General features: G+C 48.3%; 1 protein-coding gene across 1 annotated transcript in view; it reads right to left on the bottom strand.

Moving 5' to 3' along the window:
- Positions 1 to 302: 302 nt before the first annotated feature.
- LOC144692887 (nesprin-2-like) overlaps positions 303 to 14,567 on the bottom strand; it is a 124,094-nt gene continuing 109,829 nt past the window's right edge. Inside the window, 7 exon segments of the mRNA XM_078561983.1 lie at positions 303 to 524; positions 1,797 to 1,846; positions 3,953 to 4,033; positions 4,802 to 4,993; positions 6,404 to 6,532; positions 8,299 to 8,499; positions 13,449 to 13,657. Of these exon segments, the coding sequence (XP_078418109.1) occupies positions 305 to 524; positions 1,797 to 1,846; positions 3,953 to 4,033; positions 4,802 to 4,993; positions 6,404 to 6,532; positions 8,299 to 8,499; positions 13,449 to 13,657 (1,082 nt within the window). The 3' untranslated portion in view covers positions 303 to 304.

Below are 14,567 nucleotides of genomic sequence, written 5' to 3'. Positions count from 1 at the left end.
TCTCACTCAGAGACAGCAGGACGTGGAAAAACCCAGCACTGGAAAGGTGACGTTTCTAACAGCGTCAATATAAATACCCTCCTGGAAAACCTGTACAGGGCCGGCTTCTGTCAACCTCCCATCGACAGAACCTGAATAACGTTCAGTATAAAACAGAGCTTGTAGCTGGTGGCTGTTCCCCAGTGCTCCTGGCTCGGGGGGAGTGGGAGGGGGTGGGGGAACAGAGTGGAGCTGCTTTGTGGGAGTGGGTGGGGAGCAGGGTAGGGTTTTGGTGAAGCTGTGGGGGGCAGGGGTGGGGAGGGGGTCATGTTGGCGGTGGGCCATTGGTGTACCGCAGCATGGGGTAGAGGGAGCGGGCAAAGTTGTTTGCCAAGGCACAGTTGTAGTCCTCCTGGCTGAAGGGGATGAGGCAGGCCAGGAGCAGCAGGAGGAGGATGAGGAGCTGGAGCGGGAATGCTGCCCGGAAAACCCGGGACAGGAAGGATCGAGCCTTCGAGACTCCCTGACCCCCAACTTCTCCGACTCTGAGGAGGCAAAAACAAGGAAAGCATTAGTCAGTCAGTGAAAATAAATCCCTTCCACCCCCCACCCCCACCTCCCAGAATCTTCTGTTCCTTCCCCCAAATTATCCGTGTAGAAGGAGGTTCCTCAGCCCATCATGTTGCTGCTGGCTATCCCACTGGTCCCGCTCTCCTGCTCTTTTCCCCACAATCCTGCAGATTTTCATCTCAAATATTTGTCCAATTCTCTTTTGAAAGTTCCTATTGAATCTGCTTCCACCGCCCTTTCAGGCAGCGCCTTCCCGATCACAACAACTCGCTGGGTGAAAAAGAATTCCTCATCTCTGCTGCGGTGTTTTTGCCAATCACTTTCAATCAATGTCCTCTGGCTCCAGACCTCCAACAGTGAAAACAATTTCTCCTTATTTCTTCTACCAAGCTCTTTTGACCACCTCTGGTAAATCACCTCTTAACTTTCCCTGCACTAAGGACAATCCCAGCATCTCCAGTCTCTTCACATTAATAACCCTGGAGGGCAATGGGTCACTTGCTGTGAGGAGCCACAACACAAGGAGCTCAGGAGCACCCAGGATACTGCTAATCACTTAATGAAGATTGACACGCCCCTCACCACTGACGCACAGTAGCAGCAGTGTGTGTACCATCTACAAGATGCACTGCAGGAATTCACCAAGGCTCCTTTGACAGCACCTTCCAAACCCACGACCGCTACCACCTGGTAGACACATGGGAACACCGTCACCTGGAAGTTCCCCTCCAAGTCACTCACCGTCCTGATTTGGAAAAATATCGGCCATTCCTTCACTGTCGCTGGGTCAAAATCCTGGAACTCCCTCCCTAACAGCACTGTGGGTGTACCTACACCACATGGACTGCAGCGGCTCAAGAAGGCAGCTCACCACCACCTTCTCAAGGGCAAGTAGGGATGAGCAATAGATGCTGGTCTTGCCAACATTGCCCATGTGTATGATGGCGAGATGTCAAGGATAAAATTAACCCTTCAGCTCCCAGCTAACAAGCTGTTCAATGTCTTGTTGCCAAACTGCAGATCAGGCCAATCGGTGAGGCTTTCAAATATTCACTGAATTTGTTTCTGAAAATGATGTCTCTTCCCTCCTGTATTTACCACGTTAGCGTCCATGCTCATTTCATGCCCAGACTGGAGGCTCCCAACGTCCACCCATGCCCAAGCCCCCTCCTAGTCCTCAGGACCCAGCCCCACCCTCTCAGGGCCCCCAACAGGTCACACATCTGCTGCTCTGAAAACACATTTACCTTTTCATGGAGACATCAGGCGGTTTATCCATTTTGACCTCTCTCCGGCCCTGGGATGAATCAAATAAAAACATTTGCAACTCAAAATTGAACATTATCTCCCAGTGAAGGGAATCAAACTTTGTCTCTTGGGGGCTGGGACAAGTCTGGGCCCATGTGAAAACTCAGCAGACCGGCTGGATTAGGAGAGACCCCTTGACATAAACACGACCCTGGGAAACACGTCCCAGAGTTACCCAAAAACGATCAAAACAACTGAACACGTGTCCCGGTGCTGAAAGGTAAAAAAAACTGTCTGGACTTGGCTAGAAAACTCGAATCCCACCTCCCACCACCACCAACTCTCACCACAACCACGTGGAAGGAAATGTGCGATGGAATTAAGGAGAAAAGACACCATTCCACAAATAAAATACAGAACAAATAGATTCCGGGACAGCCCAATCCCCTACTTTAAAAACTCACAAATAGGATGTAACAGATTGATAATTTAATGAATTTAACCCGACGACATAGGGTCTATGGACGTGAATAGAAATTGCAGAGTGCAGCAGACTGTATATTTTTATTCTGTAAATTAAGGAGACCAGCTTTTTACATGAATTGTAATTATTTTATGCCGAAATTATTGTAATTGTGCAATCGTTTTATCATCTTATGTTCTTTTATTTTAATGAGTTTAGAACTATATGATGAATTGTGATCACTTGTTTTGTTTGCATCATCATCACAATTTAGCACCTGCAGCCATGAAGGCTTTTCAATAAACCAACTATCTATCCAAATATAGAGGCTGTACAGCACGGGGTTAGACACAGAGTAAAGCTCCCTCTACACTGTCTCCATCAAACACTCCCAGGACAGGTACAGCACGGGGTTAGATACAGAGTAAAGCTCCCTCTACACTGTCTCCATCAAACACTCCCAGGGCAGGTACAGCATGGGGTTAGATACAGAGTAAAACTCCCTCTACACCGTCCCCATCAAACACTCCGGGACAGGTACAGCACGGGGTTAGATATAGAGTAAAGCTCCCTCTACACTGTCCCCATCAAACACTCCCAGGACAGGTACAGCACAGGGTTAGATACAGAGTAAAGCTCCCTCTACACTGTCCCCATCAAACACTCCCAGGACAGGTACAGCACAGGGTTAGATACAGAGTAAAGCTCCCTCTACACTGTCCCCATCAAACACTCCCAGGACAGGTACAGCACGGGGTTAGATACAGAGTAAAGCTCCCTCTATACTGTCCCCATCAAACACTCCCAGGGCAGGTACAGCACGGGGTTAGATACAGAGTAAAGCTCCCTCTACACTGTCCCCATCAAACACTCCCAGGGCAGGTACAGCACGGGGTTAGATACAGAGTAAAACTCCCTCTACACCGTCCCCATCAAACACTCCGGGACAGGTACAGCACGGGGTTAGATATAGAGTAAAGATCCCTCTACACTGTCCCCATCAAACACTCCCAGGGCAGGTACAGCACGGGGTTAGATACAGAGTAAAGCTCCTTCTACACTGTCCCCATCAAACACTCCCAGGACAGGTACAGCACGGGGTTAGATACAGAGTAAAGCTCCCTCTACACTGCTTAATTGAGTTCAAGTCGCAGTCCAGAGATCTGAGCCCAGAATCCAGGCTAACACTCCCAGTCCAGTACTGAAGGACACTGTGAGGGGCGCTCTGGGCAGTCCAGGCCCTGTCTGCTTGCTCGGGTGGGTGTGAAAGATCCCAACCCGCTGTTTTGAAGAATTTGTTCTCCCTGCTCTCCTGGACAATATTTAACATCAACATCACTAAAATAGTTTATATGAAAGTGAAATATTGCAGATGCTGATAGTCTGAGATAAAAACAGCAATTTGACAGCATCTGTTGAGGGGGCAAAGCAGAGTTAATGTTTCAGGTAAGTGACCTTTCTGCTGCTCTCTCCACAGATGCTGATGGTTTCCAGCAGTTTATGTCTTTATATCACTAAAACAGCTTAATCGTTCATTCACCTCAGTACAGACACTGGGATCTTGCTTTGTTCCCTACACAATAGATGCAGTTCCCGAGTGTTATTGACCGACTGTACGTCTATCTTTGTTTGGAATAGGGGGAGTTTACAAGGGTTCACCTTCTGCTTGGGAATCCTGAATCTAACACTTACCACACGTTGCCGGAGTGGGGTGCTGTTCCTTGGAACAGTGGAGAATTCCAACTCATCGACAGAGATGATAGAGTCCGTGTCCTTAAAACAGAAATTCCAATGAGAATGGGAATGAATTGACCAAACTCTATGTGACCTTGTTTCTGAAACTCATGGGATTAACCAGGAAATGGCCTCATTTCGCTAATGTACCTCTCACCGGGAACTGTGTCAGTAAATCTCTGACACGCTCACTCACTGGGAATGAGAGACTCCCTGTGGTTAGGGAGTATTGATGAATTCTGTGTCTACCTGGATCCCACCCTGTCCGTCTCCCCACAATGTTTCGTGAAGCCCCCTCGGTGAAAGAAATACTCTCTAACCACCGTCTAAAACCTTCCCTTCACTTCCGGACCCTCTGTTCCCAAACCTGGTGATCGGAAAGTGCTCAGGATACCTCAACAACCTGGTCCATTTCTGTCGCATGTGTAACTTTGATCTAAAATATCCGCTTTCCATAAGGTAAGTTATTTGTTTAATGATATATAAATATAACAATGTCTGTATAGTGTATAATACCTCAACTGATCTCACCACCCTGAGGTGTTCGATGACGCCTGTCTCCAACAACAGAGGCTCCACTCACTGCTCTCCCCCACACTCCCTCCAGGATCTTAATGCCCCAAAATACACCACCCCTCCCACTCCCATAACTTAGCCCATCTTCCCCCGCCCTCCCGTCCCCCCACCCCCACCCCTCACCCCCACACGCTGACCCTTCACTGCAGCGGGGAATGGGTGGGAGCCCCAGTGTCCAGTCTCCGAGGTGTGAGGACTGGACCCCCCCCACCAGCCCTGGTGCGGACTCACCAGCCTCTCGTTGACAGTCTTCAGGTCGGCAACAACCTCCCCGAGCAGCAGCTTCAGCCTGTTCCCGATCACATGCACCTTCTCCTTGGCCTCCACACACTCGGCCTCCTCTCCCCCCTCCAGCAGCTGCCTGGAGATTTCCTGCAGGGCATTTACCTGGGGCTGCTTCTCCAACATCTCCGCCTCCAGATTCTGCAACCAAACATTCCCATCTCCGGTTAGGGCTTTTCGGCAAAGAGAGAAATAACCTGTTCAATGGTACAACATGTGGGGGAGCAGGATTCAGCCTTGAATTAGTTTGGGATTGATACAGGGCTATGGGGAGAGAGAGCGGGACAGTGGGATTAGTTTGGGATTGATACAGGGCTATGGGGAGAGAGAGCGGGACAGTGGGATTAGTTTGGGATTGATACAGGGCTATGGGGAGAGAGCGGGGCATTGGGATTAGTTTGGGATTGATACAGGGCTATGGGGAGAGAGTGGGGCAGTGGGATTAGTTTGGGATTGATGCAGGGCTATGGGGAGAGAGTGGGGCAGTGTGATTAGTTTGGGGATTGATACTGGTCTATGGGGAGAGAGCGGGACAGTGGGATTAGTTTAGGATTGATACAGGGCTATGGGGAGAGAGCGGGGCAGTGGATTAGTTTGGGATTGATACAGGGCTATGGGGAGTGAGCGGGGCAGTGGATTAGTTTGGGATTGATACAGGGCTATGGGGAGAGAGTGAGGCAGTGGATTAGTTTTGGGACTGATACAGGGCTATGGGGATAGAGCAGGGTAGTGGATTAGTTTGGGATTGATACAGGGCTATGGGGAGAGAGCGGGGCAGTGGGATTAGTTTGGGATTGATACAGGGCTATGGGGAGAGAGTGGGGCAGTGGGATTAGTTTGGGATTGATACAGGGCTATGGGGAGAGAGTGGGGCAGTGGGATTAGTTTGGGATTGATACAGGGCTATGGGGAGAGAGCGGGACAGTGGGATTAGTTTGGGGATTGATACAGGGCAATGGGGGAGGGCGGGACAGTGGGATTAGTTTGGGGATTGATACAGGGCTATGGGGAGAGAGTGGGACAGTGGGATTAGTTTGGGATTGATACAGGGCTATGGGGAGAGAGCAGGGTGGTGGATTAGTTTGGGATTGATACAGGGCTATGGGGAGAGAGCGGGACAGTGGGATTAGTTTGGGGATTGATACAGGGCTATGGGGAGAGAGCGGGGCAGTGGGATTAGTTTGGGATTGATACAGGGCAATGGGGGAGGGCGGGACAGTGGGATTAGTTTGGGATTGATACAGGGCTATGGGGAGTGAGCGGGGCAGTGGGATTAGTTTGGGGATTGATACAGGGCTATGGGGAGAGAGCGGGGCAGTGGGATTAGTTTGGGATTGATACAGGGCTATGGGGAGTGAGCGGGGCAGTGGGATTAGTTTGGGATTGATACAGGGCTATGGGGAGAGAGCAGGGCAGTGGGATTAGTTTGGGATTGATACAGGGCTATGGAGAGAGAGCAGGGCAGTGGGATTAGTTTGGGATTGATACAGGGCTATGGGGAGAGTGCAGGGTATGGTATGTGATGTTGCTTAATTAACTGCCACTGTTTACCATCAGCTCTTTGCGATGCTGTGTCAGAGTCTGGAGACTTAGTCCTGGGTTACTGAGCTGTACCAGTCCATGCCGCCTATCACAGTTGTCCAGCCACATCAGCAGCGAGTGGGTGGTAAAATGGAAATCCTGCAGCCGGAAAAAGAAAATACAATCACAGTGAGGTGAAGTGCAGCTGAAAGTCAACTAGCGAGGCTTCACCAGTTTATCATGAGATTAGTGAGCCCTTCAGACCCGGAGGATTATCTTGGATCACCAAGTCTGTACCATGTTGGCCTCAGGACCTCTCAGCTGGACAGAGAGAGGTCGACAGAGTCTCTGCTCCAGACGCTCCTCCAGAGACTCCCAAAGCAGTGAATGGTTCCGAGCGTCAACAGCAGCAAATAAGAGCAGAAATCCTGCTCTTTAGTCTGAAATCGAGTGAGTCGAGTGATTGAGGGGCCAGAGGGATTGGACTAGGAGGAGTGATTCTGTAAACGGAGTGCGTTCCCACTGGAATGGAGAAGGTTAAGAGGTGATCTGATCGCTGCTGTTTTTAGGATTCTAAAGAGATTGGATAATGTTGACCAAGAGCAATTGTTTCACCCTGTCCAGAACTGGAGAACCAGAGAACGCTTAAAGAGGGAAATTGAAAACTAAGCTGAGGAAACAATATTTCAATGAGTGAGCGGTCAATCTATGGCACAGGCTCCCGAGGGAGATGGTGGGAGTGGTTAATATTGATTCATTCAAATGTAAATGGGATAGATTTCTTTTAGGAAAAACATTTTGGGGTTGAATGTGTGAGGACTCAGGGATGTGACGTGTGGTGAGTGGGGCATATCCGGAAGGAGCAGGAGATTTTGGGCTGGCAGGGGTGACACTGCTGAGGCTGCACTTGGAGAACGAGGGGGCATTGATGGCCCTGGAGAGGTGGGTTGTTTGGGTGGGGGTGGGGGGGGAGGTTTGAGTGAGGACAGACAGTGCCGTTGCCACCAGGGCAGCCATTGGGTGGCCCCTCTGTGGGTCATGGGGTGCCCCCTCTGCTGGGGCCTGCTGGGAAGCTGCCAGGGTTTACCTGGTGGTCTCCCCACATGGTGGCAGGACCAGTCCGCCATTGGCAAAATGGCGTGGCAGCAGGAAGACACTGGGCACGCCCTGGCACCATTTTGCCGCCTCCCAGCCTGTCCTGGGAAATTCCCGTGTTGGTGTTGGTGTTCCGGAGCCATTGATGGGGGTTGATCTCTGTGATGAATCCATGGCTCCATTATCATTGAATCATGCGACATCAGCCTGGCCAATGGTGAAACTGATCAGTCCTCATCCAGCTGTTGCCATGTCCTTCAGTCCAAATGCATTATTTTTAGTCCAACCTTTGACAGCAATATTTAATATCAAAGAGAGATGTTTTATTGCTCCCGCTGCCTTCAGTGTTTTACAAGCAAACAACTGAAATGTGTGCACAGTTATCCCACAGGCAAACACAGTAACATTCCCACACAGCAAGATCGCACAGATAGCAAACGGGATATTCACTAGGGAGGAATGGAGGCCAGGCTCAGCTGTCCTGCTGTTCTCCAATAAAACCAGGAATCTGGTAGACCCACTGATGACAGTCAGTGCAAATCAATTGGTTCCCACCAAGTCTCAGCACCAGTCGAGCTGGACCAGGCTGAAAATGGCTGCTTCCAGTCTGACTCTGAGCTGAATACTCCAACCCCCGAATCCTCTCCATCACATTTCCCTCCTTTGGAGGCCTCTTCCTGTCTCTTGGACTCAGCAAGGAGCAGTGTCTGTCTGCCCCAGGTCCCTGGCATTGCATCAGGAGCCCATCATTCAGAGTCTCAACAGATCCCGTTAGCTCATTTTTAGGTGGGGGGGGGTCAGAGTTCAGAGGGTATTACAGCTCCTCTTACCTGGCACTGGATCAGGGCAGCCTGTAAGGACATTCTCCATAGCTCCAGTGTCTGTGCCGCCTTGTTCCAGCTCCCATTCACCTGGTGCAGTTTCTGCTGTAACTCCTGGGCCTCGACGCTCTCTGTCTGAAGGAACTCGCGACTGCTCAGGTTCACAGAGATAACCAGGGCCTTGTACTTGTCAAGCTCCTTCTGAATGCTCTGCGGAAACAAGAGGCAGCGGCATTTTCACACGTGCGCAGTCACCATTCAGTCTGAGCCAACTCAATCCAGCGTTCCCCGGAATTAAAGATTAATCCCCAGGATGCTGCTGAGAGTAACCCTGGAGTAAACTCAGAGGGGCATTAAAACATGAGAAATAGGAGCGGGAGGAGGCCATTCGGCTCCTCGAGCCTGCTCCATCATTCATCGAGATCATGGCTGCTCTGACTGTGGCCCCAACCCCATTTTCCTGCCCGTCCCCCATAACCCTTGACCCCCTGTCTAACTCAGCCTTGACTATATTCAATGATTCAGCCCCCACCTGCTGTCTGGGGAACACCAAATACTAACTGACAAGAATGATTTTCTATTTTCTTTAATTTATTAATTATAAAAATATTGGAATGGTAAAAATGCTATATGATTGACAGTCCAGAATCAGCCAATAAGTGACAGCCTCCTTGCTTTGTGGGGTGGGGCATCGAGGGTGGGCATACTGAGTAACCAATGGCAGGAGGTTAGGGACAGGGCATATCGAGGAGGGATTTGTCAGGCAACCAAATGTGGTGGTGTGTTGGGTAATGCCGTAACCTCCTGGAATACTGCAGGACAGAGTCAGTAATGATATTAACAAACTAGGTCTCAAAACAGCTGGGACTGTGATAGCTCCATATTGCCCACATTCACACACAGGATCCTAAACTGGATCAAATTCCCAACACACCAACTTCCTGATTCCTCTCACTAGGATCTAACTCAGCCCCTCCCTGGACTCCCTGCACCAGAGTGAAGAGCTTTGATCTAACCTATTGAATCATTATCATTTTAAACACCTTGATTGGATTCCCCCTCAGTCTTCTACTGCAAGGGACTGCAAGCCAAGGTTATACAGTCCATCCTAATAACACAGGCCTGGTGTCATTCTGCTGAATTGAAAGGGTATTTCGGATCCGATTATTAAATGAAGTGGGCCATTCAATGATCAACACAGCCCAGGGATTTTACAGGTCAGGTGTCCAATTTACACGTCTCCATTTAAAAATTCTCACCTGTGATTTCCAATCCCTCCATGGCCTCGCCCCCCTCCCTATCTCTGTAATCTCCTCCAGACCCACAACGCTCTGAGATCTCTGGGCTCCTCTAATTCTGGCCTCCTGAGCGTCCCCAATTTTAATTGGTCCACATTCACAGCCGGGTCTTCAGCTGCCTGGGCCACAAAGGCCTGGAATTCCCCACCTCAACCTCTCTTTCTCTCTCTCTCCTCCTTAAATCCTGCTCTTTGATCCAACTTTTGGTCAAAGCTGCTCCGATATCGTTCCACGTGGCTCAAAGTCAAACTGTGTCTGGCAATCGCTCCTGAGAAACGTCTTGGGATGTTTTACCTTAAAGGTGCTAGATAAATGTGATTGTTTATGTTTTTCATGGATCTTTGAGTTAGCCCCAAACTTGCATTGCCAAGCATTGTCGTCTGAGAGCTCATCGAGCAGCAAAAGGATCCTGAAGCCTCATCCCAGGAGAAGAGCCAGTGGGGGGGTTTGGCACTGCCCGGCAATGTTCCTCAACTGACATTGTGAGGAATCCCGACAGACCTCATCATCGGGCAAAGACCAAGGGCTACGACCCCCAGCAGGACCCGGGTTTCGGTGCATAGTCACACATCTGTACTAAGTTTCAAAATATTATTGTGGTTTATTGTAAAGTAGGTTTATGGGTGTGAGTGTAGTTGGTTCTGTCTGTGTGATTTAATTAAATTAGAGTCAGATAGGCTGCAAGCTCGAAATTATCAAAAGAAGTTAGGGGTAAAAGGCATTTGAAATGTTAGTGAATAAACATGGAGTTAGAGTGTGAAGGAAATTTGCATTTTTAGATAAGCGAAGGAGTTGTTTGGATTTCAAAGGGATGGTGGGATGTTTACAACTAACAAGATAAACAGAGCAAGGTTATTATGTTCATTTTTCCCAAAAGGTACTGACCATATTGGCGACATGAAAGATTTTTATATTATTTGAGAAAAGTACGTTTCCAAAGACATATAGAACAATGGAATATACAGATTGAAGAGAGAGAAACATATATAGAGGAGGATGGTGATGTTGCAGGGGCCATGTAAGATCCAACAGGAGTGTGTGAAACAGCCCCGGGGAAGCCTCCAACCATGTTTGCAAAAGTCTGCTGTGTCCAGTAACTAAAGTTGGAGAAAAGCCTTTGGAACTCCACTATCGAGCAGGTTCTGTGGTAAATTTGCTGGCTTGCTATTTAAATTTAAACTCTATTTTGGACTGTTGCCTTAAAGGGGGTGTATAGTTGGGAGTGAGGTTAATTAGGAATTTGGGGATTTGTTATATCATAACCGTAATCTTATGTATGTGCTCGAAATCTTTTCTTTTGTTAATAAATGTTTTAAATTAGTTTTTAAAATCCCTAAAGGTGTTAGTGGACTCATTACTTCCAAATTCAGTTACCAAATTTTCTCGTAATAACTACAAATTACAAAACCGTTGTGACAGCGTGGCCAAGTTTCCCTTGTGGATTTGGTCCACCTGGCACACATCACCTGCCACGTCACACAGTGCGCACAGTGCGTGGCAGCACGTCTGACCACACATGCTCTGTTCCGAGTGTCTCCTCCGGCAGTTAAAGGGCTCGGCCATCCTGACACCACTGCCCCTGAAGACAAAGAAATGGCGCAAAATCCGGATCAAGTGGCCAAGGAGTAAAGCGCCAATTTGGAGAAGAGTCCGATGCAAGGAACAGGGTGAGGGGACAGGGAAAGGTCTCAGAGGGAACCCAGGGTGGCAGGGAGGGGTCCCAAAGAGAGGAAGGCAGACAGACAGACAGACAGACAGACAGAGAAAGGCAGAGAGAGAGAGAGAGACAGAGAGAGACAGAGAGAGAGAGAAAGACAGAGACAGAGAGAGAGAGACAGAGAGAGAGACAGAGAGAGAGAGAAAGACAGAGAGAGAGACAGAGAGAGAGAGACAGAGAGAGAGAGAAAGACAGAGAGAGAGAGACAGAGAGAGAGAGACAGAGAGCGAGACAGAGAGACAGGGAGAGAGACAGGGAGAGTGACAGAGAGAGAGACAGAGAGAGAGACAGAGAGAGAGACAGAGAGAGAGACAGAGAGACAGAGAGAGAGAGACAGAGAGACAGAGAGAGAGAGAGCAGGAGCGACAGAGACACAGAGAGACAGAGAGACAGAAGCAAAGGAAGAGGTTCCAAGTAGTGTTCTGTTTGGCGGGGCTGAAGAGCTGAGGTTGTGCTTGTGAGTTGGTGCTGGAGCACAGATTCAGGAATCCAGGAGAACAGAGTTTCAGGAGATGAGATTGAAACCCTGTGAGGTGAACCCTTGTTGAGGCAGTTCAAGTTGGAGTGGCTTTTGGAGACAATTCCAAGGTTAGATCTTCAAAGGTCAAGACTGGAATCCCTTGTGAGAGAGACAGAATTTCAACAAGATTGGTTAACTCACAGTGTTTACTGACATCGGGGTGGGTTGCTGAGAAATCCATGGGATCCAGTGTGGCAATCTGATGTGTAATATACCTTTAAGAAGAATGTTACAATGGAAGATCACATGATCTTAGTAACCAATAGCAGAGTAGCACGGGCTACCTCTGTAGTTAGTATTCAGTAGTTAGTGGTTGGAGTAGTGTAGAGATAGAGTTTGAAGTGTTATCACGTTTAGTTGCTGTTGAGTACCTTTGTAAATAAACATTGCGTTTCTACCTATGACGTGTCTGCTACTCAACTCGATCATTATTACCAAATTGGCCACCCCTTACAACAAGTGTGCGCACAGGATCCAACAAACTGGCAATGAGGGTGTAACATCTAGTATTTGTCATTTACTGTGCAGTGTGGTGTGTTGGACCACAGTTTGCCTGTTAATTCACATGTACCTCATTTTAACCCTGAATGTTAAAGTATAAGATAGATATTGCAAATCGTTTTATCTTTCTAACCTTGTGTAGTAAAGTGTCATGAAAGTATAATAATTGTCTTAATATTTTTCTGGTTTATTGTGAAGGAGGTTTATGGGGGTAAGTATAGTTGGGTCTGTCTGTGTGTGATTTAATTACATTTGGAGTTAAGTAGACTGCAAGTTTTAACTCATCAAAAGAAGCTTGGTGCTTGAGATGCTAATGAGTAAACGTGGATTCTGGCTTAGCATGTAAGGTGTGAAGGGAATTTGCATTTTTAGATAAATGAAGGGATGTTTGGATTTCAAAGGGATTTTAGTCTGTTTACAAATAGCCAGATAAGCAAGGCTAAGGAACGTGTTTATTTTTCCCAAAGGTTACTGGCAATATTGGCAAGATAAGAGTGTTATATATGAGAGATACAGTTTCAGAGACATAGGGAACAATAGAATTTACATATTAAAAAGAGAGAAACATATATGAGGGAGAATGAATGTGTAAGGAGAAGGCCATGTAAGATCTAACAGCAGTGTATGACATAACCTTAATGAAGCCTCCAGCATTTGTGCATACGTCTGCTGTCTAACGTAACTGAAGCTGGAGAAAAGCCATTATGACATCTTTTATTTAGTAAATAAATATTTTAATTTAATTTTTTTAAATCTCTAATGATCTTGGTGGGCTTATTGCTTCCGAATTCAATTCACACATCTCATAATAAACACAAATTGCAAAACCGTTACAATAGTGCGACCGAGATTCCCTCGTCGATTTGGTCCACCTGACACACACAGTCTGCCGCCTTATAACAAAATGTTATTTTGTTTGTTCAAAACCCATGAAATCTTGTGGCTGTATCCTCTTAGCAAGTGTTTTGGATCGCCAACTTTGTCTATTTTAAACAAAAATGTTATTAGTCCCTAACCAGATCTCACTAAACATTTGGGGTCTGGTCCAGCATCACAACAATATTCAGAGCTTAAGTTCCATTGAGCTCAATCCCTCAATCGGCCCCAAGCTTCAGGTACTCACACAGAGACTCCGTAGTTTCTCCTCGATGCTGGGAAGCCTGGTTGAAGGCTCCAGTTCCTGAGGCTGATTCAGGGATGGCTCAATGCGGGACAACCAGGCGGAGATATCGTCAAGGTCAGAGTTCAGCTGCTGCCATTGCTGCAGGTTCTGCTTGATGAGCAGTTCCTCACTGAGAGCCTGGGCATGGAACAGATCCCAGCGCTCGATTCCTGCGCACAACAGCATTCCGTTACTGCACCATAACCGCACACCATAACCGCACACCATAACCGCACACCATAACCGCACACCATAACCGCATATCATAACTGCACACCACAACCGCACACCACAACCGCACACCACAACCGCACACCACAACCGCACACCACACCCGCACACCACAACCGCACACCACAACCGCACACCATAACCGCACACCATAACCACACACCATAACCACACACAATGGCAGCCCATTACTGCACAAATTGACACTGTCACCACACACCCTTACCACGCATCATAACTGTACACTGTAACCGCGCGCCATTACACACCCACACACACCCACACACACACCCACACACACCCACACACCCACACACACCCACACACACACACCCACACACAGACACCCACACACAGACACCCACACACCCACCCACACACACTCACACACACACCCACACACACACCCACACACACACCCACACACCCACACACACAGACACACACACAGACACACACACAGACACACACCCACACACACACACCCACACACACACACCCACACACACACACACACACACCCACACACCCACCCACACACACACACACACCATGGCACCCCATTACTGCACAAAATGGCACATTGTTACCATACACCCTTACTGCAGACTGTAACTGCAGACTGTAACCACACACTGTGAGCAGACACAACAGCACCCCATGACTGCCAGATCAGCACACGGTAACCACACACTGTTACTGCACACAAAAGCACACCGTTACCACACACCATAACCACACACCATGGCAGCCCATTACTGCACAAATTGACACTGTCACCACACACCCTTACCACGCATCATAATTGTACACTGTAACCGCGTGCCATTACACACCCACACACACCCA

The sequence above is a fragment of the Cetorhinus maximus genome, chromosome 18 (assembly GCF_964194155.1).
Source record: "Cetorhinus maximus chromosome 18, sCetMax3.hap1.1, whole genome shotgun sequence".
Lineage (NCBI taxonomy): Eukaryota > Metazoa > Chordata > Chondrichthyes > Lamniformes > Cetorhinidae > Cetorhinus > Cetorhinus maximus.
This window is presented reverse-complemented; position numbering and strand designations above follow the sequence as displayed.